Source organism: Notamacropus eugenii, chromosome 2, assembly GCF_028372415.1.
Source record: "Notamacropus eugenii isolate mMacEug1 chromosome 2, mMacEug1.pri_v2, whole genome shotgun sequence".
Taxonomy (NCBI): Eukaryota; Metazoa; Chordata; class Mammalia; order Diprotodontia; family Macropodidae; genus Notamacropus; species Notamacropus eugenii.
In genome coordinates this window covers 346815277-346838986 of record NC_092873.1, presented here as the reverse complement: position 1 = coordinate 346838986, position 23710 = coordinate 346815277, and the positions used below count along the sequence as shown (strand labels likewise).

Sequence of the window (23710 nt, the reverse complement as noted above, 5' to 3'; positions counted from 1 at the left end):
GGGTCTCAGTACACAGAGCCAGAAATTGGAATCAAGAGTGATGCCAGCATAGTGTGGGGTAGGCGCTCCCTACTCCTGCTGGTCCCAGAAGTACAAGCTGTTCTGCAGCTGTTCCTGGCACTAGTGTCTTTGTGGGGTGGGAGTCTTCCACTGTTGTTCGCCCTGCTTACTGGTTATTTTTACTGTCCTCTGCTCTTAAATGGTATTTTCACCCACTCTGAATTACCCCCACCAGCTGCCTCCTTTGCCTGTCCTATCACACTGCTGAGTGTGCTGGAGGAAATTTGGTTAACGGGGCTTGCTGGATCAACGGCAGTCATAGATCTGATCTCAGCTGAGCCCCCACTGCCACAAGGCAAGGCTTCTGTCCTTCCCTCCTTGATTCACTATCGAATTCTTCACATCAGCTGCTCCAAACCTCTTCCTTCCTCGAACTCTTACATCACATCCTTCCCCCTGCCCCCCTCAGCCAAGGCCCTCACCTTATACTTATTTTCCAATAAAAGTCATCCACTGTGAGGTTCTGTATCTGCTCTGTGCTAAAACACCCCCTCCCCATTTGCAGAAAAGATGACCCTTCTCTTCTCTTAGATGGTCCCTCTACTTGTACCTTTGGTCCCAAACTGCCCTGTTTTCTCTGTCAGATTGTCTGACAATCATCCCCTTCCCTCTCTAATGGTCAGTCTTTCTCTGCTGGCTCCTTTCCCTGCTGCCTGGGCACCTGGGTGCAAAGAACTGTCTCATCTCTTGAAAAAGCTTCACTTGGTTCAATTATCCCTAGAAACCAGGTATTCTTAACGCAATTTGTAAACCCAAAAAAAATTTATAACTATTTAAATAGAATTAGTTTCCTTTGTAATCTTATATATTTTATTCATTTAAAAACATCGAGATAAGAGGTCCATAGACTTCACCAGACTGCCATAAGGGGCCATGCCACACAGACAAAGGTAATAATTCCTGCCATAAGCCATCAAACTCCTGGAAAAACCGTTCACACTCCCTGTCTAGACTCCTTCTACCCTCATTTGCTTCTCAGCCTCTAGTGATCTGACCTCTGACCTCATCCTTTAACTGAACCTCCTCTCTCAGAAGTTACCAATGATCTTTTAATTGACAGACACAGGGCCCGATGAAAGTCCTCATCCTTCTTGACCTCTCTACGTTTGACATTTGACACTGTTAACCACCCTCTCCTCCTTTGTAATTCCTCCTCTCTAGGGTTTTGTGACAGTGCTCTCCTTTGGTTCTCCTCTTACTTGTCTGAACTCTCCCTCTCAATTTCCTTTGCTCAGTCATCATCATCATCTATGTTTTACCCCAACTGTGGGTGTACCCCAAAGCTCTGACCTGTACTCTTCCCTCTTTTTTCTCTATAACTTCTCAGTGAAATTTATCAGTTCTCATGGATTCAGTTATCCCAGTTATCAATTACCCAGGAGTGGAGGACTCCCAGGGCTGTATAATCTGCTCTGGTCTGCATCTAGGGGAGAGTCCTTGCCTCAGAGTCAGGAAGACCTAGCTCTTCAATCTCGGGCAAAGTCACTTAAAGTCACTTGACTCAATTTCTTCAGCTGTTGAAATGGAGATAACAGTCCCTCTCTCCTAGGGCTGTCAGGAAGAACAAATGTGATCATATGTGTACAGTGCTTAACACAAAAGTAGGCAGTATTAAATGCTAGCTATTTACCTCCCTTCTGTGTTCTGTCCCCATATCACTAACTGCCTGTCAGATATTTCCCACTGGATGTTTCAAAGGTTCCTCAGACTCAATCCATGCAAAACAGAGCTAGCTGGATTTCCCCAAGACCCACTCTTCTTCCTGACTTCCCTGCTTCTGTTTACAGGCACTACCGATCCAGTTCCACAGGATAATAACCTCTACTCCTCATGCTGTATGCCCAACACATTCCCAAACCCTGTCCATTTTCCCTCCTTATTATCTCTCATATGTGACTTCTTCACTCACAACTTTGGGTCTGGGGTCAGACTCTCATCACTTCTTATGTAGACTCTAGCAGTAGCTCTATAACTGTCTTCCCTGCCTCAAGTCCTTCCTTGATCTTAAAGCCACGTTCTTAAAAGCACAGATCGGACCACATGATCACTCTTCCTGCTTGCTAAACTCTAGGGGGTCCCTCTTGCCTCCTGAATAAAACATAAACCTCTCAGGTTGTTGTCGAAAGCCCTTCATGTTTTTGCTCTCTACCCTTCCCTTTGCAGGCTCATTATACATTATTTCAACCACTTACACAAGCTTCCATTCCAGTCAGGCTGACCTACTTTACTGTTCCCTATACTCAACATTCCATCTCATCTCAGCGCCTTCACATAGTGTGGAATTCCATGCCTGGAATGCACTCCCTTTGTCACCTCTACCTCTTAGAATCACTAGCTCAGTGTCCCTCTTCCTCTAGTGCCCTCCCCCAATTACTTTTTATTTTTACATATACTTTATGGAAGATGTAGGGAGAGACTCGTCACTCAGTGGTCAGTGGTTCCCTCTTTTACCTTTGTATTTGCTTACTTGGATAGATGTTATTTTCCCTGATAATATGTAAGCTCTCTAAGGGGAGAGTTTTGGGGGGTTGAGTTTTTTGCATTTGTATACCTAGCACCTCACAAAATGAGGCATATACCAGGTACTGATATCAGTTTCCACGCCTTGGGAATTTATCACAAGTCTGGGATTATTTTGATTTGTAGATGAAACAGCAAGAATGAAAATTAATAAATTTTGAAGTCGGTCTTCATCAAAGGGTTTTCAAATAGAGCTCTTTTCACCCCCGGGTATGTGTTATACATAACTCATATTCCTAGGGAAGAATTAGTCGCGACTGAGCAGTGAGAGCAGTCTCATTAAAATAGATAACCAACATGACAAACCCCTGATGAAGAGGCCCAGACCTCAGCCCAGAGACCACATGTTTCCAATACTGTTTGAAATAACAAAACTCTTGTTTCTGCCAAAGAACTGGATCAGTCCTGCCAGGGTTCCTGTAAGGGCTATGGCGCTTCCTATATCCATTCCTAGCAGTGTAAGATATAAATGTAATTCCTTTGACACCACTGAGGATATTCAAAAGTCTTTGTTGAAGGTGGCCAAACTCATCTAGATAAATAAGTTCTGGTGTTTGTTTCAAAATTCAATCATATGTCCCCCCACTTCATTAATTATATGGAAATCCTTTGTATCTCCCCTCCTAAGTTTACCACCCTATGGAGCTTATACTGCACAATGCTTAATAATTACTTCTTCATCAACCAATTGATAACGTTGGCCTATTTTGAGAGATCCAGGGTCCTATCACTTCAGTTATCTCTCTAGGGAGGTGCGGACCTGCCTCTGATGGGCTCCCTGGATGAGGTGGCCTCAACTTTTCCAACAGTTCCTTGAAATTAATGGGCCATGACTGGGCCTTGAAAATCTTTGTTCCCACAGGTCAGGATTTACTGTACCCGGGGTATGTTTTGCTACTGTGTAGAGTAGCTATATCCTCTCTCCAGGCGATGACACTCTCAAAGATTTGCCTCAGTTGGGAGCAGTCACCATCTGCCTTCGGGCCTCGGGAACAGGGTGGTAGGGTTGCCTTGTGATATTTTCTGTGCTGTTGAAAAGTATGGTCTAGCATTGGAGTCCATCAACCCTGCCCTGTGTCTGTCTGAGTCCCACGGAGCTTGCTGTCTGTTTAACTACTAACCAGGCTTCAGCTGTCTTCTCCCTCACCTGACTGTGCCCATCCAGTGTCCCAAAGACTCCCGGTGTCCAGACACCCAATGCTTTTAATAACTGGAGCTTTGGAGCAGCTTCTGAACTGAGCTACTTATGTCTCAGCATTATTGCAATTATGATGTTGGGGGAGGGGGAGGGAGAGGGGAGAGACAACTCAAATGGGAGCGGCATTAATTAGTAAGCTGGCCTTCTGTCCTTCCGCCTTTCTGAAAAGCCTTGTGTCCAGTGTAACTGACTTTGACTACTTATCTTGTTTCAGCTATTGGGGACATTAAACCTAGCATCAGAGAAAGGTATTTTGTTTGGGGGGAGGGGGGGGAATGACTCTTGCACAGATGAAGCTGAACTGATTTAGCAGACTCCATATGCCCTTAAGTCTACTTCTGGTGTCACTGACCTCCCTGAAAATATGAAAGTCCAGTGTGTGCTATCCTGCATCCCTTGAGGATGAAACTAGTGTTTCAGTGACAGCTTTTCCTGCCCCAGTGGCAGGGTTTCTTCTTGGGGCTTGGATCCAAACAGGGGACTGAGTTTATACAGCCACATTTTATTGTTATAACCAAATTTAAAATCCTGTCTTTTTTATTTTTTTCTATCTACTCTCCCTACCCTTAACCTTTCCCCTTCTATTTCTGCTTTTCCTCTCCTTCCTTTTGTCTTGCTTTTCCCCTGTTCTTCTTGTCCCTTTCTTCTCTTCCTGACTTGCCTCTTTTTTTATTCCCCTCACCCCCTGCCCTTCCTTCCCTTTCCTTTGCCCCCTGCCCTCCTTTCCCTCTCTCCATGCTTCCAGGTACAAATAGTATACAAGCCAGTCGACTTGAGCAAAGTGACTTCCAAGTGTGGCTCATTGGGCAACATCCACCACAAACCAGGTAGTCCCAGAAGAGATACTGTGGGGGCTGGGTACAATCTGTTTTCTAGGTGATGAAATATTCTCTGTAGCTGTTTACCTATTTGCCCTGTTTCCAACAAGGAATCGTCAAAGGTGGAACATTTTTTGCCTGCCTGGGTACTTTCTTCCTCTTTCCCTTGCTAAGATGCTTTAACTAGGGGCATTTTCCTTGAAAGAATATGAAGGGGAGGGACATATTCAAAAGTGAGGGTGATCTATAAACCAAGTATATTGATCACACACACACACACAAAGAAAGGCTGTAAAGGGTAAAAGCAAATGCATTTTTTGTCTAAAACTCTCTGGTTCTCAAAGCAAGATTCATGGAGGACCGCTCACTATGCCCTGCCATAATGTCAGTACAGGGATGGGCCAGTGGCCCAGGGGTGTTCGTGGGGTCCCAGGGTCTAGTAGGGCAATGACGTGACTTTGCATGATGCCAGGGAGCATCTGCCATCACATCACTGTTGTCCTTGCTGAGCTTGGATGGGAAATGATATACCACACTCCCCCTACCTCAAGGGTCTCTTTATAGCCCTTATTCTAGATATTTTGCAACAAAGGATTTCCATCTTGGTTTGAGCCCTTAGCACATTCAACAAGTGTTCATCAGATTCCTAATATGTCAAGGAATTGTAGTCTCTGCATTTCATACCAAGAAACCAAGTTCAGGAAATAACACCTGCATCCCAAAGACTCTAGCAAGGCAGAAGGCCTTGGAAACAGAAGGACAGAAAGAAGCAAAATTCAGACCTGTTCATCATTGTTTTTGCCTGCACTTGGACATATGCCAGAATTGAGTGTCTACCCATGACAGTTACTCAACAAATGGCATTCTCCTTGAATTCTGTCTTTTCCTGCTCTACTAGGAATAACGGTGCAGGTCATCTCTTCCCATGTCCAGGCTTCTACAATTGCTGCTTTTTTGTTTCAATTGAGTAATTTTTTCACAGCGTATGAGATTAGGGACCATCAGCTTGCAAGAATGCCAAGCTTAGAAGACCAGAAAGGAGTCTGACAGGGCCCTCTTATGTAATTTAAAATTTCTAATGATTTGACTTGGGCTGGTGTAAAATTTATCTTGGAGTCCTTAATTTACTTAACAGTCCCATTTTAAAAAATTTTTTACTTTTTGAGAGTGGTCTCACCCAGGCTGAAAGTGCATAACCACACCCACAGGCTGTACTGCCCTGCTGATGGGCATGAATACTTTGATCAGTTCTGTTTCTCACCTGGGTTAGTTAGGCAGCTAAGTGCCCCCTCCCTGATCCCAGGAGCTCACCATATTGGTGCCAGACTTAAATCGAGACACTCCATCACCTTTAGCTCCCCCATGCCCGGCAACCCGGGACTTCAGAACTCCGAAGCTCAAACAATCCATCAGCCTCATTATCTCCCAGGAACAAGGGGTTACAGGCATTTGCCACAATGCCTGGCAATTCCATTCTTCTTGGATAATGTAAACAGGCCTAGGGAGTTGAGAAATATCTCTTCTTCTTAAGAAAATCAACTATTTTCAAGCACTTTAAGGTGCTAATTACAGATGAGTTTTAGCTGTATGTTACAGTAGGTTTAATAGTCCCCTTTGTTAGAGACTGTAAGCTGCTCCTTCAAGTTAATAGTTTAAATGTCACTTCATTATATAAAATTTTTGTTTATAGTGAGACTTTACCTGTGAGTCCTTTGTATCTATCTGTAGTGCCTACTGTAAGGACTTAGTGCATTTGCTGGTATCCAGGTGACATTGTGTGTACGTGTGTTGTCATAGGTGGTGGCCAGGTGGAGGTTAAATCTGAGAAACTGGACTTCAAGGAGAAAGTTCAATCCAAGATTGGTTCCCTGGACAACATTACCCATGTTCCTGGTGGAGGACACAAGAAGGTAAGAGTGGGGAAAAGCCATGGAAAGCCAGGATGTTGGGTCCTGGCAGCCTGGGACTGCATGTTAGTACAGTGTCCTTAGCCATGGATAGCATGGTGTCCAAAGAATCACCATGATCCTCTGCACTCAAAGAGTCCAGATAACACCAAGATGGGGGAGAGCACCTGTGCCTTGCCACTAGGTAGCAACAAAGGGGAATGAGTGTCCTTTGGGTAGATAACCCCGAGTTTAACCAACCCTATATGTGCTAATCAAAACTTACCCAATATGTAAATTAGGGAAAGGTTCTTTTCTTTTCTAAAGGATTCTTACTCAGCACATTTAAGAGTTTGTTTATATAGCACATTAAGCCACTGGACAGAGAGGCTCAGGTAGCCAGAGAAAATAAAATTTCATTAGATTCATGCCCAACTTTTTTTTCCCCCCAGAGTCCATGTGTTACATAAAACATGCACACCTGTATCCTAGGTGTAACTTGGGAGAAATTGTGATGGGCCAGAGTCTTGCTAACTAATGACAGGTCAGCCTGAGTGGGCATTCTCTGTAGAAATGAGGTTGGTGAAGACCACACAAGGGGAACCTTTAATCTACCACCAGCCTCAGAGATACCTCCCCTCTCATGGTGACCAGCATGTCAGGAAGCCTGTTGACCTAGGGAGAAAGATGCTTAGAAACTTTCTGAGGCCTCTATTTCAAGTGGCTTCCACTCTGGGCCCCTGACTCCTGTTGCGAGATAGATGCATTGTTAGGTATGGGGGAGTGGATGGAGGAAAATAGCATGCAGTCTCTCTGCCCCTCTCCCAGAATGAAAATGAGTAGGCTTCTTAACCTGAGCGTTAGGAACTTGCTTTAAAAAAATATATATATATATAACTGTATTTCAATGTAATTGGTTCCCTTTTTTAATCTCATGTGCTTTATTTGATTTCGTGTGCTTTAATCTTATGTGCTTTCTTATTCGGAGGAAAGGTCCATAGCAATGGGGTCCATGACACCAAAAATGCTAATAACCCTATGGTCCTATGATGCCTCTCCCCATATAGCAAAACCTTGTCATTTCAAATGCCACCAATCTAACTTTAATCAGAGGAACTGGGCTGGCCTCAGATTTATCTTTGCATCCTTAATTTATCACCCTCATCCTTCTCAGACAATGCAGACAGGATTGTGGGTAGAAAAGAGATTTAGTTTACTTAAGAAAACCAGCCCTTCTCAAGCGCTTTGGCAGCACCCCCTTAGCATCTGGTTATGATGCTGATGAAAAATGGCTCCTGTCTGAGTATCCAAAGGGTATCATGTTTTCCTCTTTGTTCTTCATCCAGAGAAATGTGGAGCCCCAGCTCTGCCATCCCCATGACCAAACTGGTCTGATGGGAAGAGGCTTAAAGCCAACAGGGGCAGAAAAGAGGCCTTTCCCTTGTAGATGCTTAAGAGCTCTCTCCAGACATTTGAAAGAAGGTGAAGGAGCTTAGCGGTCAGTGTTCACAGATGCTCCCTTTGACTGTTGTATCCATTCTGCTCTCAGGTCGAGCAGGTTGTCTAAGACAGATAAGAGTTTTGGTCCATTGCATGTGACTTGCAAAATATTGACACTCTCAGAGGTGGTCTTCTAAAGTTAGCCAGCCAGGGTCTCCCAGTGCATCCTGGGCCATCTCCACTCATCCTGATGAATATCTGGCCACTGGACCCAGATGGCTCAGGAGGAGAAAGTGAGGTTGGTGACCTTGCACAGCCCTCCCTCACTCAAATCAAAGTCAACTGCAAGTCATGTCATTGATGTCATGGTCCTCTTAAAAAATGAAGGACAAACACAATAACTTTGGGGTGTTATAGATAAAGGTAAATATCCAGACAATTGATTGGTTCAGGTAAACCTATTTGGTGTTATCATGGAACCTGCACAGTGGATTTTCCACTGGAAGATGGTTCACTTTTCAGCAGGCCTCTAGGGAGATAGAGCCCAAGCAGAAATGAATTGCAAGAATGTTGGGTTGGGAGTCAGGGAAACTGGCTGCCATTCCTAACTCTACTTTGCTATATGTGCTTCAGTTCCTAGATCTATATAATAGAATCTATCAGACCTTTCTGCTACTAATTTAAGAGTTAAATGAGGGAAGAAAGCTAGGGATTCTTCCAGGAGAAGGGGAAGTACATTTCTAGTTTGGTTGGACAAGGTATGGAGATGGGAAAATGGAATGTCATGTGTGCAGTGCAGCTAACAGGTCACTTTGACTAGAAGAAGAAAGAATGTGGAGGATAATAATATGAATTAAAATTAGAAAAGTAGTTGGCAATTAGATTGTGGAGGGACTCAGTGATTCCAGTTGATAAGGAAGCACTAGTTGGTGAAGTGGAAGTGATGGGAACCTTGGGACAAAGTTTTGAGTTTATAATGGCCAAGGAAGAGAATACTGAGACTTTAAAGAAGTCTGACTTCAAAAAAGGAAGGATGTTTGAAAAAAGTTCAGAGACAGTCACACTCTTATGCCATGAGATTCTAAAGGAAAGATGACTCAAGAAAAATGGAAGACACTCAAAAGCAAAATTTTGATGGCCCAAACAAGAATGGGTCCACAGAAGGAAGAAAGGTTACTGAAGATACTCTCTGATGATCCCAAATTACATACATGGGATGAAAGCAGGAGAGATTCACCAGGGCGGAACAGAAGGTAGAGGAGAGTACAGAAATATGGCAAAGACCTGTAACAGCCATGGCAAAAAGAAAAAAAAAAAAAAGGTCAGAATGAACTGAGGTCATAGGAGGTAAAATGCAAAGGACAACAAGAAAAGCTGTTCAAGCAAGAACAAGAAATGGGACGACATGCTGTTGGAGATGGCTTAAGGTTTTGTTTGTTTTTTAAAGACAAAGAAGCAGAACTACTCAAGTCCTATTTTATTTTCATTTTGCGTATGAGAGAAATGAGCTTGGAGAAAGGGTAGGACAAACAAGTATAAGGAATTGAAGTCCAAGATAGGGTAAGAGTTGCTATAAGAGGAGAGGACCTAGCTCCTTTAGATGACAGTCACATCCTCAGCCCCAATTCAGTATGTCCCATCATACTGGAAGAACTTCAGTAGGTTCATGGGACCATTGTCAATAATCTTTAAGAAATCATAGAAAATGGAAGAGGTGCCAGGGTATTAGAGAAACATCTAAAATGCCTTGGTTTTCAAAGATGAGCAAAAGACCTGTTCTAAATTACGACCAGTTTATTTTAACATTGATTTTTGGCAAAATTCGAGAACATGTTATTAAACAGATGGGGTTTTTTTTTTTTTTTTTGCCCTTTTAAAGTAAATGGTGATCCTTTAGAGCTCACATGGGCATACAATAAGTCATACCAAGCTATGCTCTTTTTGTGTTTGATGGGGTTATAAGCCTGGCAGATCATAGAAATCTATACTACACATTTTACAGAGTCTATCATGATATCCTTGTGGACCAGAGGGAGAAATCCCAAGGTAGCTGGTGGTATGATTAGGTCAGCTTATCATTCTTTGAACAACCTGTGCTCAGAGAATGTGGATTAATGGTGGCTAACCTGCAGGATAGTTTTTACCATTGAATGGTAGGATGATGAATGAAGACTTTGAAGAAGGAATAGTTTAGAGGTGACACAGATGCCTGCGAGGGATGGTTAATAGATTAGTTAACATAGCCGAGATTCAAAAATATTTTCATATACTAGAACAATGAGAGAAAATGAAGGTGGTGAAATGTAATGGGGATAAATTTTAAATCTTGCATTGAGGATGTTTTTAATCCTTTAAAATGTAGAATAGAGATCCAATTTAACAGCTCATTTAAAAAGAATAATTTTTAAAAGCAGAATTTAAGTTTCATATGGGCTTGGAAGTATTCTGAGGTTACTGAGAAAGCTGATTCAACAATACACTGCATTAACAAAAAAGTAATATACAGAATAAAGTGGGGGGAAGGGGTATGGGCCAGGATAGACTCAGGCTGGTCTGGTGGTGTTGCAGGCTCAGGATGGGAATGAAATGAGATCCTTGTAGACCATTCAGCATTTGATAAAAATAAAGCAACATGGAAAAATATATTCAGCAAGGTCATCTCCATATGGAATTGTATCTAGTCAGAAGAATATGTTGATTCACGTGGTTGTAGAAAATCCATTAAGAGAGAAGAACATTGGACTTCTTGTGGACTAAGCTTTTTACGTCTTTGGTGACTGAAAAACCATGCTTTCAGTTGAAACTCTAGTCCCCTGGACCAACCAAGTCATCCAATTTGGGGTAACTTCCCTGTCTTTTAGGAAAGAAAAACCCTGTGGTCAAGACTTTAGTTAGATGTTGCTGCCAGCATAGGACACAATCATCACACTGTACTTGGCCAAACTGCTTCTAGCGTTTTGTATTCAGTTTGGACACCATTTTTCAGAGGGACATTGAAAAGCTGGAGTAGTCCATAGAAGAATAACTAGGATGATTGATGAACTCAAAATTACCCTCTTGAAGAACAGTTAAAGGAAACTAAGATAATGAGCTTGAAGGAAAGAAGACTTAAAGGAGATATGCTAGCTCTCTTCAAAAATTTGAGAAGTTGTCATGTGAAAGAAGGCATTAACTTATTCTTTGCACCCCCAGAGATAAGCACAAAGACCAACAAGTAGTGGGTATTACAGAAAGGTAGATTTCAGCTCGATAGAAGGAAGTACTTTCTAAAATTGAGAGCCATCTGATAATGGAACGGGCTGCCTTGGGAGACAGTGAATTGCCTGTTAATGGAAATAGTTTACAACACAGTTTCAAAAATGGGCAGCCGAGTGGTGCAATGGATAGGGCCAGAAAGACCTGAGTTCAGATCCTATCTCAGATACGATCTATTTGGGCAAGTCATTTATCTGCTGTCTTTTTCCTCATTTCTAAAAAATAGCATCGACCTCTCAGAGTTGTTGTGAAGATAAAATGAGGTAATATTGGTAAAGTACTTTACAAACTTCGAAGCAGTATAGCATCATCGTCAATAATAAGAATATTGATCAATTGAATAATCAATTTTCAGTATATCTAAAAGCAAAGATGCTAAACAATTTTAAAAAATCAAAGATGTAATTACTCTCAGAAAAGTACAATTGAGAGGCCTTCAGTGCCCATCAGTACATAAATTTATAGTCTCATTCCCATAAAAACTTTGTGAGAATAATCTATACATAGATTAAAGTTATCCTTGATGAAAATAGGTAACAGGAACAGTCAAGATTTTACAGGTGATTTTTTTTTGCACTTAATAGTACTTTTTCCAATCACATGTAAAGATAGTTTTCAACATCCATTTTTGTAAGATTTTGAGTTCCACATTTTTCTCCCTCCTCTTCCTTTTCACTTCTCCAAGAAAACAAGCAGTCTGATATAGGTCTGATCATGTTAAACATATTTCCACATTAGTCATGTTGTGAAAGAAGAATCAGAACAAAAGTAAAAAACCACAAGAAAGAAAAAACAAAAACCAATTAAAATAGTACGCTTCAGTCTTGCAGATGGTTTTCTGCAGCAGACCACAGTCTGTAGCAGATCCTCACAGGAACAGCTGATCGAAAGGTATAAAGACTAAAAGATGCTGTTGTGATTCTCAGAAGAAAAAGAAAATGAAAAAGAACTATTCAAGCAGAGACTGGATGGATGACCATCTTCCAGAACTACTATCTAGGAGATTCTTCCTTTAAGAGGAAGATTAGGCTAGATGATCTTCACATCACCTTCCAATTCTGAGATGCTGTGAGAGAGAGGAGGAGAAAGAGAGACACATACTTCAGGAGGAGCCTGCCCTCACTGTTGTGGGAGTGCTGGGGAGGATGTGGTATACCAGATGGCTACAAGGCAGGCTGTAGTTCTTGTAAGTTGTATGCTTGCTGTGGGTGATAGAGGTATTTAGGTTGTCTGCTTGCTCTTTCTGGGACTCTCCAGCTCTTAGCCTGGCCTTGCCTCTACCAGACCATCAAGGAAGCTGCAAACAGGCCACACCCTCTTCTCAGGTAGCCTTCCTTCTAAGCTGACAGTTGTAGTACAGCAGATCTGGAAATGACCCAAGACATCATGTAATACGACTCCAAATGGAGACCCACTTGCTCAAGGTTGTTGTGTAGTATTTGCCACAGAGTGTGGATCAGAACCCAAGTTTTCTGCTTCTCAGCCCATACTTCTTCATTTCATATATTCAGCAGACATTTATTTGAACCCTACTATGTTTGAAGCACCACATACTCTGAGAGAGTGGGGAGGTGGGAGAAGAACAAGACATGGTCTGCCCTTAGGGATCTTACAGTCTAGCATGGGAAATGAGAAGCACACTCATATTTGAAACATGAGGTAGAATCTTAAGACTGACCCATCTCCACACCTCCCAAGTTTTCCTTTGAGGCAGCTAGCTGGTACAATAGATTCAGCTCTGGGACCTGCAGTCAGCAAGATCTGAGTTCAAATCTTGCTTCAGACAGTTAGCTGTGTGACTCTGAGCAAGCCACTTTTTTGTTGTTGTTCAGTCATTTTCAGTTGTGTCTGACTCTTCGTGACCTCATTTGGGGTTTTCTTGACAAAGACAATGGAGTGGTTTGCCATTTCCCTCTCCAACCCATTTGACAGATGAGGAAATTGAGGCATACAGGGTTAAGTGACTTGCCCAGCATCACATAGCTAGTGTCTCTCTGATCCTTGAAAAAACCCTTTCTCCATCTGGCCATCCCATCTGACTAGTTTCCAGGCTCATTACGGATCTCTCAATTGCCAAATCTAATGTCCTTTTTAAAATTATTATCCTTCTCGACTTCTCTGCATCCTTTGACACTATCCCTCCCCTTCTTCTAGATACTTTCGCTCCTCTAGGTTTTCATGACACTTCTCTTTCTTGGTGGTTCTTCTAACTGTCTGACTGCCCCTTTGTTCCATCTTGATTCAGGTTATGCCTCCCAACCATGGGTATCCCCCAGGACTTTGTCCTGGGCCCTCTTCTCCCTCTACACTATGTCCCTTGGTTATCTCATCAATTTTTATCTCTGTTCTTACAAATCTCAGATCTGTCTATACAGCCCTACCTTCTCTCCTGACCTCTAGTGTTACATCTCTAACTTCCTGTTAGATATTTTAAACTATATGTTCTGGAGACATCTGCATCTCAACATGTACAAAACTGAACTTAATATCTTTCCCTTTCAACCTTCCTCTCTTCCAAATTTGCCAGTTTATTGTCTAGACATCATCATGACCATCCCCCTTACTCCTAGTCTTTGAGGCTCCCTCCTCCACTCACTCTTGCTCAGTCCTCCCCCTCCAACAAATATCAAATCTGTTGGCAATTCCTGTCAATTTTATCTCCATAACATCTCCAGTATAAGTCTCTTCCTCTCCTCTGACGTAATCACCTTCCTGGTTCAGGCCCTGATCACCTTACCTCTGAACAGTTGTCAGAGCCTGCTGGTGGGGCTTCCTGCCTCAAGTCTCCCCCTACTCCAGCCCATTCTCCAGCTCAGCTACTAAAGTGGTTTTCACAGTGGTAAAGCATAAGTCCAACTATATCACTTCTCCCTCCATTCAGTAAACCCAGTGATTCCCAGCTACCTCCAGGATCAGATACAAAATCTTTTGTTTGGTTTTTAAAGACTTTCACAAACAGATCACTTTCCAGTTTTCTTACACATTACTCTCCCCCACATACTCTACAATAATGGTAACACTGGCCTTCTTGCTGTTCTTCTCCATGGCACTCCATTTCTTGACTCCGTACCCTTTTCACTAACTGTCTCCAGGCCTAGAAGGCTCTTCCTCCTTCCCTCTGCCTCCTGGCTTCCTTCAAGACTCACCCCACATTCTACCTTCCACAAGCGGTCTCTCCTGGTCCTCCTCACTGATAGTACCTTCCCTCTGAGACGACTTCCAATTTAACCAGTATATGTCTTGTATGTACATAGTTGTATGCATGTTGTCTCCCTAATTAGAATGTGATCCCCTTGAGGGTAGGGACTGTGATGTCTGGCACTTATAGGCACTTCATAAATGATTGGTGATTTGCTTCCTTAACTTTGAGTCATTGTGAGTCTTCCCATGTTTCTGTGAATTCCTCACATTCACCATTTCTTATGGCACAACACTATTCCATTTGATATATACACCATAATTCATTCCACCATCTTTTCATCAGTGGGAACTGATTTGGTTTATAAATTTTTGCTGCCACAAAGAATGACTTCTTCAGATATCGTGGTGTATGGGGCAACTTTTTCCCCCATCTTTGATCTACTTGAAGTATATGCCCAGTAGTGAGTGGGATTACTGAATCAAAGGGTATCAATCATTCACTTTTCTCGTGTAATTCCTCCAATTCTAAACACACTCTGATTTTGAGCTTCTCACATTGTATTATTTTTAACAATAGCAACAGCCAAACTTCTTGCTAATTGGGGATCATAGCTTGATGAAAGGGAAGGGAAGGAAAAAAAAAGAAAGAAGAAAGAGATTGTTGGGTTCTACATGCACTGGGTATACAAACACAATCTCCTGCCTTCAAGGGACTTTCATGGGGGAGACAATATAGATAGGAGAACAGTGACCAGGCAGAAATGTTTTGGTTTAAGAAGTTACAGGGATGGTAAGTAGAGTCAAAGTAGGGTAGATTCTAGGAATGATGGCTATTGATTTATTGATCTAGCACTGGAAAAGGGGAGGGGACAGAGAGAATATGTGTAGCAGTGAGGCATGTGGTAAGGTGACCAGGGAGTAAAGTAGAGCATGGTGGGAGCCCAGCCTAGATACAATGGGCCACATGACGTGCACACTGATCAGGACAGAGTTCTGGAAGCCGAGAGAGCTGTCTTATAGGGGGGCCTGATCTCTGGTTGGGACATCAAAGGGCCTGCCTACACAGAGTGAGTGACCATAAAGCAAATCAGATTCCCCTTCTCACCCTCTTGGATGCCATTCAGTCATTTTTCTGTTGCGCCCAATTCTTCATGACTACATTTGGGGTTTTCTTGGCAAAGAAACTGGAGGGGTTGACCATTTCCTTCTTCTGTTCTCTGTTTTACAGATGAGGAAACTGAGACAAATGAGGTGAAGTCATATGTCCAGTGTCATATGACTAGTAAGTGTCTGAGGCCAGATTTAAACTCAGGAAGATGAGTTTGAGCTCATATAAAGTCCCACATTTTCTTGAAATCATCTTTTCCCTCATTTCTTACAGCATACATAATATACAATTCCATTCCTCTACCAGTTTGTTCAGCCATTCCCCAATTAATGAGGACCCCCTTGGTTTCCATTTGTTTGTGACCACACACACACAAAGCTGCTAGAACTAACACTTTTGTACACACAGGGCCTTTTTCTCTCTTTCTTTCTTTGAGGCATGAAACTGGCAGTGATATAACTGGCTTAAAAGGCATGCAGTGTTTAATAACATTTTGTGTAGAATTCTATGTTGCTTTCCACAACAGTTGGACCCGTTCGTACCAGAGCCCACAGCAGTGCATCAGTGCGCCTGTTTTTCTGCAGTCTCTTCAACATGTATCATTTTCTTCTTTCATTATCATTGCTAATCTGATGGATGGGTGGGGCAGAACCTCAGAATCACTTTAATTTTCATTTCTCTAGTTATTAGTGATTTGAAGCATTTTTTCATATGGCTAGAGGCAGGTTTTCCTAAAATCTGAAGAATCAGTCTCTCAACCCTCAAGACCATATTTCATCAGTAGGAGAGGATTTCCTCTATACTTGGCCTGATCTAGCTGCTTCCTGTCTTCCTCTTTTTTAAGTGCAATTTTCACTTCCCATTTAATACACTGGAGATGACTTTGGGTGACTGTCAGTAATATTGCCTCATGGTGGAGAGCCCTATGGTATAATGCCTAGAGAACTGATATTGAAGCCAGGAAGACCTAGGTTCTAATGTTGCCTGTGACATGTTGACCATATCACCCTGGGCAAGCAGTTTAACCTCATAGGGCCCTAGGTAACTCTCTGAGACTTCAGTTTCAGCGAAAACACTGACCTTGCATTGATAGAGGGAGTGTGCTAATTTAGGAGGTTCCTGTTGTCGTTCAGTCATGTCTGACGTTTCATGATCCCATCTGGGATTTTCTTGGCAAACATACTAGAGTAGTTTACCACTTTACAAAAGAAGAAGCTAAGTCAAACAGCGTGAAGTGACTTGCCCAGGGTCACCAAGCAGGTAAGTGTCTGAGGCCAGGTTTGAACTCAGATCTTTCTGACCTCAGGCCTGAACTGTATCCACTGTGCCACCTAGCTGCCCCATCGGTCTTATTCCTAACCTGTGGTGGGGAAAAAAATAAGCAGAACCAGCCTCCTTGAAGCCTATTATCCTCCTCCATAAAGTTTTGAACATGATCTTCTGTTTAGACTGATATTTCCTTGGGCTGCCATGTCTCTTATGTCAATGTCAAGCATTTGCTGGTGGAGATGATACCATATCTCTTTGCCCCCTCTTTGGCAATTGCTTTACGTTGGCTAAAATTCAGGAGGAAACAAATGGTAATAGTCCATGTCAGGGTCTTTTCCGTGTCCTGTTTCTCATTTTCTCAGCACCAGTAGCTTGAATAGGATGGGTCAGAATTGTAATTGCACCCTGCATCTTCTCAGCTTTACCCTGTGCTCTGCTTTGGGGTCAATTTGACTTGTGCTTTAATAGTGGTCTGAGAGTCCGTGATCTGACAGCTGATTCAAAAGCGACTCCCATATTGTTAGACAGTCATTTCCTGTTGGTTAAGATATAGTTAATTGCAGTTTTCTAGCTATTGTTCAAGGCTGGCTTTCATCTTTTGACTCATCTTAGTTATTTATGGGCATGAGACTTCTGTGTAACATACAGGCCTTCAGATGGAGGAAGGAGCTGCACAGGCCATTTCAAGTTTTCCTTTGTTTCATGGGTTTTAAATGTTTATCTCCATTAGATAATGGCTGTACTGCTGGGTGATGAGCCTCTCTCTCCTCAGTTATTCTGGTCTTTAGAAATAGAAGTCTTTCTGTCATGGTAGAGAGTACCAGAAGTACCAAGGCCCAGGCTCTGCTAGCAGGGTTTTCAAGATCACGGGCTTATGCCAACTATAAAGTGCTATGGAAATGTGAGCTTTTATTATCAATAAAACAAAACTGGAAAAAAAGAAGCCCTTCACAGCATCCCCCTTAGGCAGTTAAAAAACATTTGACTGTCCTCATTGAGAATTTGTAATAAATCAACCAGCGCTGTCTTATGCCTAAATTAGCCTGCTAAATCACTTGTCAGCCAGATGGCAGGGAACATGTTTCACATACTGAAAAGAAAACATTGATTTTCAAAACTTTTTTATTTGGCAATTGTGGTGTTCACCTGTTTTGATGTAATGCCCAACTCTTTGTGGAACCATTTGTGGTTCTCCTGGCAAAGACCCTGGATTGCCATTTCCTTCTTCAGCTCATTTTACAGATGAGGAAACTGAGGTAAACAGTGTGAAGTGACTTACAACTACTAAATGTCTGAGGCCACGTTGGATTGAACCCAGGAAGATCAGTCTTCCTGCCTCCAGGCCTAGCACTCTATCCACTGCACCACCTAGCTGCCGTATAGAAACCTGAGGTTCGCAGAACACTTGGCATGTGCTTGTCTCATTTCATCTTCACCACAACTCTGCTGTTATTGTCTCTGCTTTACAAATGATGGAGCTGAGACTGAGAAAGGTTTAAGTGATTTGCCCAGGATTACATGGAGGGTATCTAAGGTCTTCCTGACTCCAGTTCCAGGGCTCCTAGCACTACATCACTTAGATTCCTGTATATATTTTGTTCTCCTCTCTTTCCCCTCCTCCTTCTGAAAGAATCTAAGCTCTACAAAAAATGGGATTTTTTTTTTTCATTTTTAAATCCTTATCTCTCCTGCACCTATGGGTTTGGCACATGGTAGGAACTTTAAGTGCCTGGAGAATTGATTTGAGGAACCAAATTAGAACTGGCCATTTCTCTCTCTCTCCCTCCTCTGCCCCAACATTGAGAAGGCGAACAATGTGATATAGGTCATACATGGACGTGGAAGTCCTAAAGCCATTTTTTAAACAGTTCTGAGCCTTTCCCAAATTTAGCCTTTCCCTCCCTCCTTAACAACACACTCACAAAGGAATCAAGATTAATGAGGCTTTGTTGGATGGACCTATTTCCAATATCTCCAGGAGAAAAAGAAACACCTAAACTAAGTCTCCCCCTGATTAAAAATAGTTATGCCATGACTCTAGTAAGTGCTTAAAAAACCCCTTCTTCCCTTCTCTCCTTCTTTCCTTCCCTTCTTCCCTCTCCCCCTTCCTTCCTTCCTTCCTTCCTTCCTTCCTTCCTTCCTTCCTTCCTTCCTTCCTTCCGCCATTGTTTCCTAGCATTGTGAACTTGCTGGAACATCAAGGCTCTGGCCTGTTCCCCATTCTCTACTGGTCTAGCCATGTACCTCTTCATACCCAATCACACACAGACCCTACCTCTTTTTTCTTCTCTTTGTTATCACTTCCTTCAACTGTATTCATCAGGAACTGGCCAAGTGGATATTGTAGCAACCCTAGAGTTTTGAGATGCCCCAGAGTCATAGAGCCATAGCATATGAGAAATGGAAGGGGATTTAGGGAGGGACTATTAAGACCACCCCCCTCATTATCTAAAGTCCTAAGAGGAGTGCCTGGCCCGAGGTCTCAGCAATCCAGTGGTAGAACCAAGGTTGGAATCCAGATCCTAGGTCAGTGTGTTTGTTCATAGGTCATAGCCCATAGCAGTAGGTGGTTGGAAACGTGACAAAGTTCTCCTCCTCCTCTGCCTGCTCTTCTTCCTCCTTCTTCTACCACCACTACTACTAACAGCTGAAATTTATGTAGAATTTAAATGTTTGCAAATAACCTTATAAATATTATATCCATTTATCATCACAACTGCTCTGGAAGCTAGGTGCTATTTTATACCAATTTTACAGATAGGCTGAAAGATTTTAAGTGATTTTCCTAAGGTCACACAGCTAGTGAGTATCTGAGATGGAATTTGAACTCAGGTCTTTCTGACCTGACATCCATTGCCACATGGCCTCATGGCTTCTCCTTCTGAATTGTTCATTTGATTTCTCTCCCCCTGGTATACCAGATCCATGGCTCCTAAAGCATGTTTGTTCACCCACTTTGCCTCAGTCCTCAGGTCTTGAGAGGCATTATGGATCATTGAAAGGAGCACTGAATTTGGAGTCAGAAGATGTGGTTTGAGTCCTGCTTTTGTACTTTCTACCAGGGTGATATTAGGCAGGGTCACTTCACCCCTTCTGGGCCTCAGTTTCTCCCTCTCTCCAGTGAGCCCTGGATTCCCCTCTGGCTCCAAGTTCTCTAATCTCTCATCCTTTGCTCGTTCTAGATCGAGTCTCACAAGCTAACCTTCCGTGAGAACGCCAAAGCCAAGACTGACCATGGAGCAGAAATTGTCTACAAGTCACCAACCATGTCTGGGGACACCTCCCCCCGGCACCTCAGCAACGTCTCTTCTACTGGAAGCATCAATATGGTGGACTCACCTCAGCTTGCCACATTGGCTGATGAAGTCTCTGCGTCCCTGGCCAAGCAGGGCTTGTGATCTTGCCCAGCAGTGTGGTAATCATGGAGAGAGGAGAGAGAGAAAGAGAGAGAGAAAGACAGAGAGAGAGAGAGAGAGAAAGGAAAAAAGAAAGAATAATTGTACAGCCCTTCTTCCTCTGTTCCTTTCCCAGCTGTTTCTCACAGATTACCTAATTGGTTAATGATTTAACCTGCTGTTGGCCTCTGTGGCTCTAGCTCCAGGACCTTAAAATCAGTGATGGGAATAAAAACAAATTTTGTCTTTACCAATTGAATTCTTGGAGCTAACAGTTATGATAAATTTTAAAATTTTTTTTCAAAAGAAAGCCACACCCACCTTTTTCTAGGCCAGTTCGATTAAATTATTCCCTTGTATCCCCCCAAGGCGAGAAATGGAATGCTATTAATGCTGCTGCTGGTGAGTTTCAAGGAGCTGGCCTGGTGGCCACCTCCTTGTCCTGCTCTTCTGCTCAGCAGCAGCAGCGGGTTTGTCACCCGCCTTACCCCCCCCAAGCCACGTTTATTTCAGAGACAGAGAGAGAAAGGTTGTGGCACCCTGTGCCTGACCTGCCATGATTATCAGAGCTCAGATGAAGAGCAGAAGTGACAAGCTGTGATAGGCACTATCGCCAAAGCCAACGTCCAGGGCGCTGTCCAGGGGAATGTCGGAGATGTGTCTTAGCGGGGATGTTTGCTGGGGTTTTTGTGGCTGCTGCTGCTTTGTTTTACAGCTCTGTGGGGAAAGGGGTCCTTTGTCATCCTGAGCTTGTAGACTGCTTGGGAATTGGTCTGGACTTTCTGGAGCAGACCAGAAGTTTCTTCTGGAGCACTGCCCTACATACGACGATGGGGTAGGAAGGACGCCATCTCTGTTCTTATCCCTCCAAGGTATTGACTTGGCTGTACTGAAAGCAGTTAGGTGTTTAGGGGTGGGTTTTTTTGGTTTGTTTCTTTTCTCCCCTTTCCAGTGGACTGATGGACCCTAGGAAAGGTCATGACGCCAGTAGAAGCTGTTTGTTTTCCCCTTCTAGAAGGTGCACTGCAGCCGTACTGTCTGGGTTCTGATCTGTTATTGGGGACTTCTGCTGTAGCTTGTCAACAGGAATTGCTATTCTTAGGGCTTACCTGTTGTCTGTGTGACAAGTCTTAGAGGGCCACAGCCTCTAGGTCTGGAGCACAAGGGGAGACAAAGCCTTGGTTTTGACTTCCCCACCCTCTCCCACTTTTCCCAGTTCGTAATACCTGGGGGCCTTTAACACTCTCTAGCCTCTTTGGCGTGGTTTGGGGGAGGTCAAAGGAATAATGGGCTCTGGGAACCCATACACCTCAGGGTTGACTGGAAAGAGGCTGATGCTGATGTCAAGTGCCAATCCCTATGGCATAGTTGGGGGAAAGGTGGAGGTGCTGCAGGCCAAACCCCGCCCCCCCTTTCCCTTCTTTCCTTACCACCGAAGGCCATTTTTGTACTTTCTGTATATGTGCCCTTGGAATTCTACACAGTCAGTTTGGTGGTTCCTAAGCTCATAGCATCAAAGTGTCACCATCATAAGCCATGCCCCCTTGTCCTTCTTACACAGCCTCTTAGCAAGTTCCTGAGGGTCCTGCCCTCTGGCACATCGCCCTCTGAGCCTCCTCAGCTACACACAGCAAAAGGAAATAGAAGAACAGTTCCCCTCCCCCTTTGGGGGGCAAACCCTACCATGGGCATTGGTCAGGCTGGAGATGAGAGCTTTGTCTTTGGGGGAGAGGCCTACCTTTCACTCCAGATTCTCCCTCCCAACCTTTGCTTGTCTCTGTTGAGCACCTGTAGCTCACTGTTTTGGATCTCTCTCCTCCACAAATGAGAATCAACCTTCTCTGCAGTCCCTAAAAAGTCAGTTTCTGCTTCCGGCCAGTCATTGATCCTTGGTTCCATTGCTTCATGATCCCTTTTCGTTCCAGATAATATTGCTGCGAGCATTGAACTGACATTCTCAAAGGTACAGCTGGTTGAGAGAGCTGGAGGATCCAAGCCATTTCACAGAGGACAGGTGGTGACCCTTTCCCACTACAGCCATGACCTGTCAGTGAGGGCCCTGCCACTTCCAGACACTGTCACCAAATCAATTTTCCTTTTCGCTATACTCTCTCCCTAGGGAAAGTAACCCTCTACCTTCTCCTCCCACCCTCATTCTTTCCAGAGGATGCCCTGTCTCTCTCTGCCACTCTCCCCCCAACTCCATATTCAGTTGAAAGATGCTTCTGTGTTTGAGCTGTGGAATAAGTGAACAGAGGCTTCTCCTTCCTTTAGTTCCCAATCAACTTGTGGTGTATAGTTACATTTGTCTTGTATATGCTTGGAATTCACCAGGGTGATGATTGTAAAAAGAAGAAAAAAAGGAAAAAACAAAAAAAAAAACCCGCATGTATCATTAAGTGCTTACAGAGGGGTTTCTAACCCAAACTGCTCCCCTGCCCCAAGCACTGTCTGCATGGTGAAACAGCTGCAAAGAGTAAGAACTGAGTTCTTGTGTCCTGAGAGAGATGGGCCCGGGCGACTTGTCAGGCTATGACCATTCTGCCGACCCACCCCAGCCCCTCGTCTGCTCAGTTTTGGAAAGGTTTTCAGTATCAAGAATATTCTGGAGGCCAGAAGCTGACCCCAAGCAGAAGGGGAGCTGATGGCCTCCAGTTTCTGTAGGAGCAGGTGGTGGAGGTGGGGTGGGAGGGGTGTGAAAAAGGGGCCCTTCCTTCCCTCCGCACCAGAGTTGTGGTCGAGGGTGAAGTGACTACAAATGTGGGAAGAGAAAACTGGGACCAGCACAGTCAGCTCCTGCCTGGGCCTCTTTCATTCCTAGGCTGGTTGCCCCCAGCTCTGCAGTTGCCACACAAAGCTAGCGGATCCCTGAGGGAAGGAAGCATGAGATGAACTTTGCCAGTTCTCTGGCTGTGGCGCTTGTTGAAATGGGGTTATATTGAACTGCTGCAGAGAAGGAACAAGATCCTCCCCCATTACTGATGATACAGAGAAAGGTTTATCCACCCTTCTTTTCACATCTGTCCATTTGAAAAAGATCTAGTGCCTGCATGTTTTGGAGAAACATACCACACCAGTCAGGCCTCTTGGGGCCAGCCAGGTAACTCCCATCAACTGAATCTGAGAATGTGGGAATGAGGGACTCAGGAATTTGACTGACAGGGTTCCAGTCCCACCCCCACCCCCCTTTAGGTGCTTACTACCTATGTGATTTTGGGCAAGACAGCCTCCTTGGCTTCAGTCACCTCATCTGTCAAATAAAGGGCTTCGTACTAGATGAAGATAGTTGAGATCTCCTTCTGGTGCTAGAGCTACCCTGCTTAGCCACATCGTACCACGAAGGAGACACTGGATTTTCCTCTAGGGGAGCCAGGGTTCTCCCTGGTGAAGGGGGACTGCAGAGCCAGCCTGCCCTCAGTAGGGTGAGCCCATGAACACCAACGAGATCACAGAACAAAGACAGCTGGAGGTTCTCTGGGTCATAAGCTGAGATGTCTCCTCAGCTCGTAAGGTCAGAGCTCTCCTTGATAGACTGAACTAGACTATGTCATTTTTATTTAGGCATTGTGGGAGCTGGTAAAGCAGGGTTCAGGTAAAGAATGGTGAGGGCCTGTGGTGGA

At 43.7% G+C, this 23710-nt stretch overlaps 1 protein-coding gene across 3 annotated transcripts in view; it reads left to right on the top strand.

Annotated features, from left to right (window-relative positions):
* The window catches only part of MAPT (microtubule associated protein tau), a 164339-nt gene extending 143999 nt beyond the window's left edge, over nucleotides 1–20340 (top strand). For all 3 annotated transcript variants that reach the window (XM_072645931.1, XM_072645932.1, XM_072645933.1), the window contains exons 12-14: nucleotides 4524–4605; nucleotides 6394–6506; nucleotides 19878–20340. In XM_072645931.1, coding sequence (XP_072502032.1) covers nucleotides 4524–4605; nucleotides 6394–6506; nucleotides 19878–20093 — 411 coding nt within the window. In that variant the 3' untranslated portion in view covers nucleotides 20094–20340. The remainder of the gene's footprint in view (nucleotides 1–4523; nucleotides 4606–6393; nucleotides 6507–19877) is intronic.
* The last annotated feature ends 3370 nt before the right edge of the window (nucleotides 20341–23710 follow it).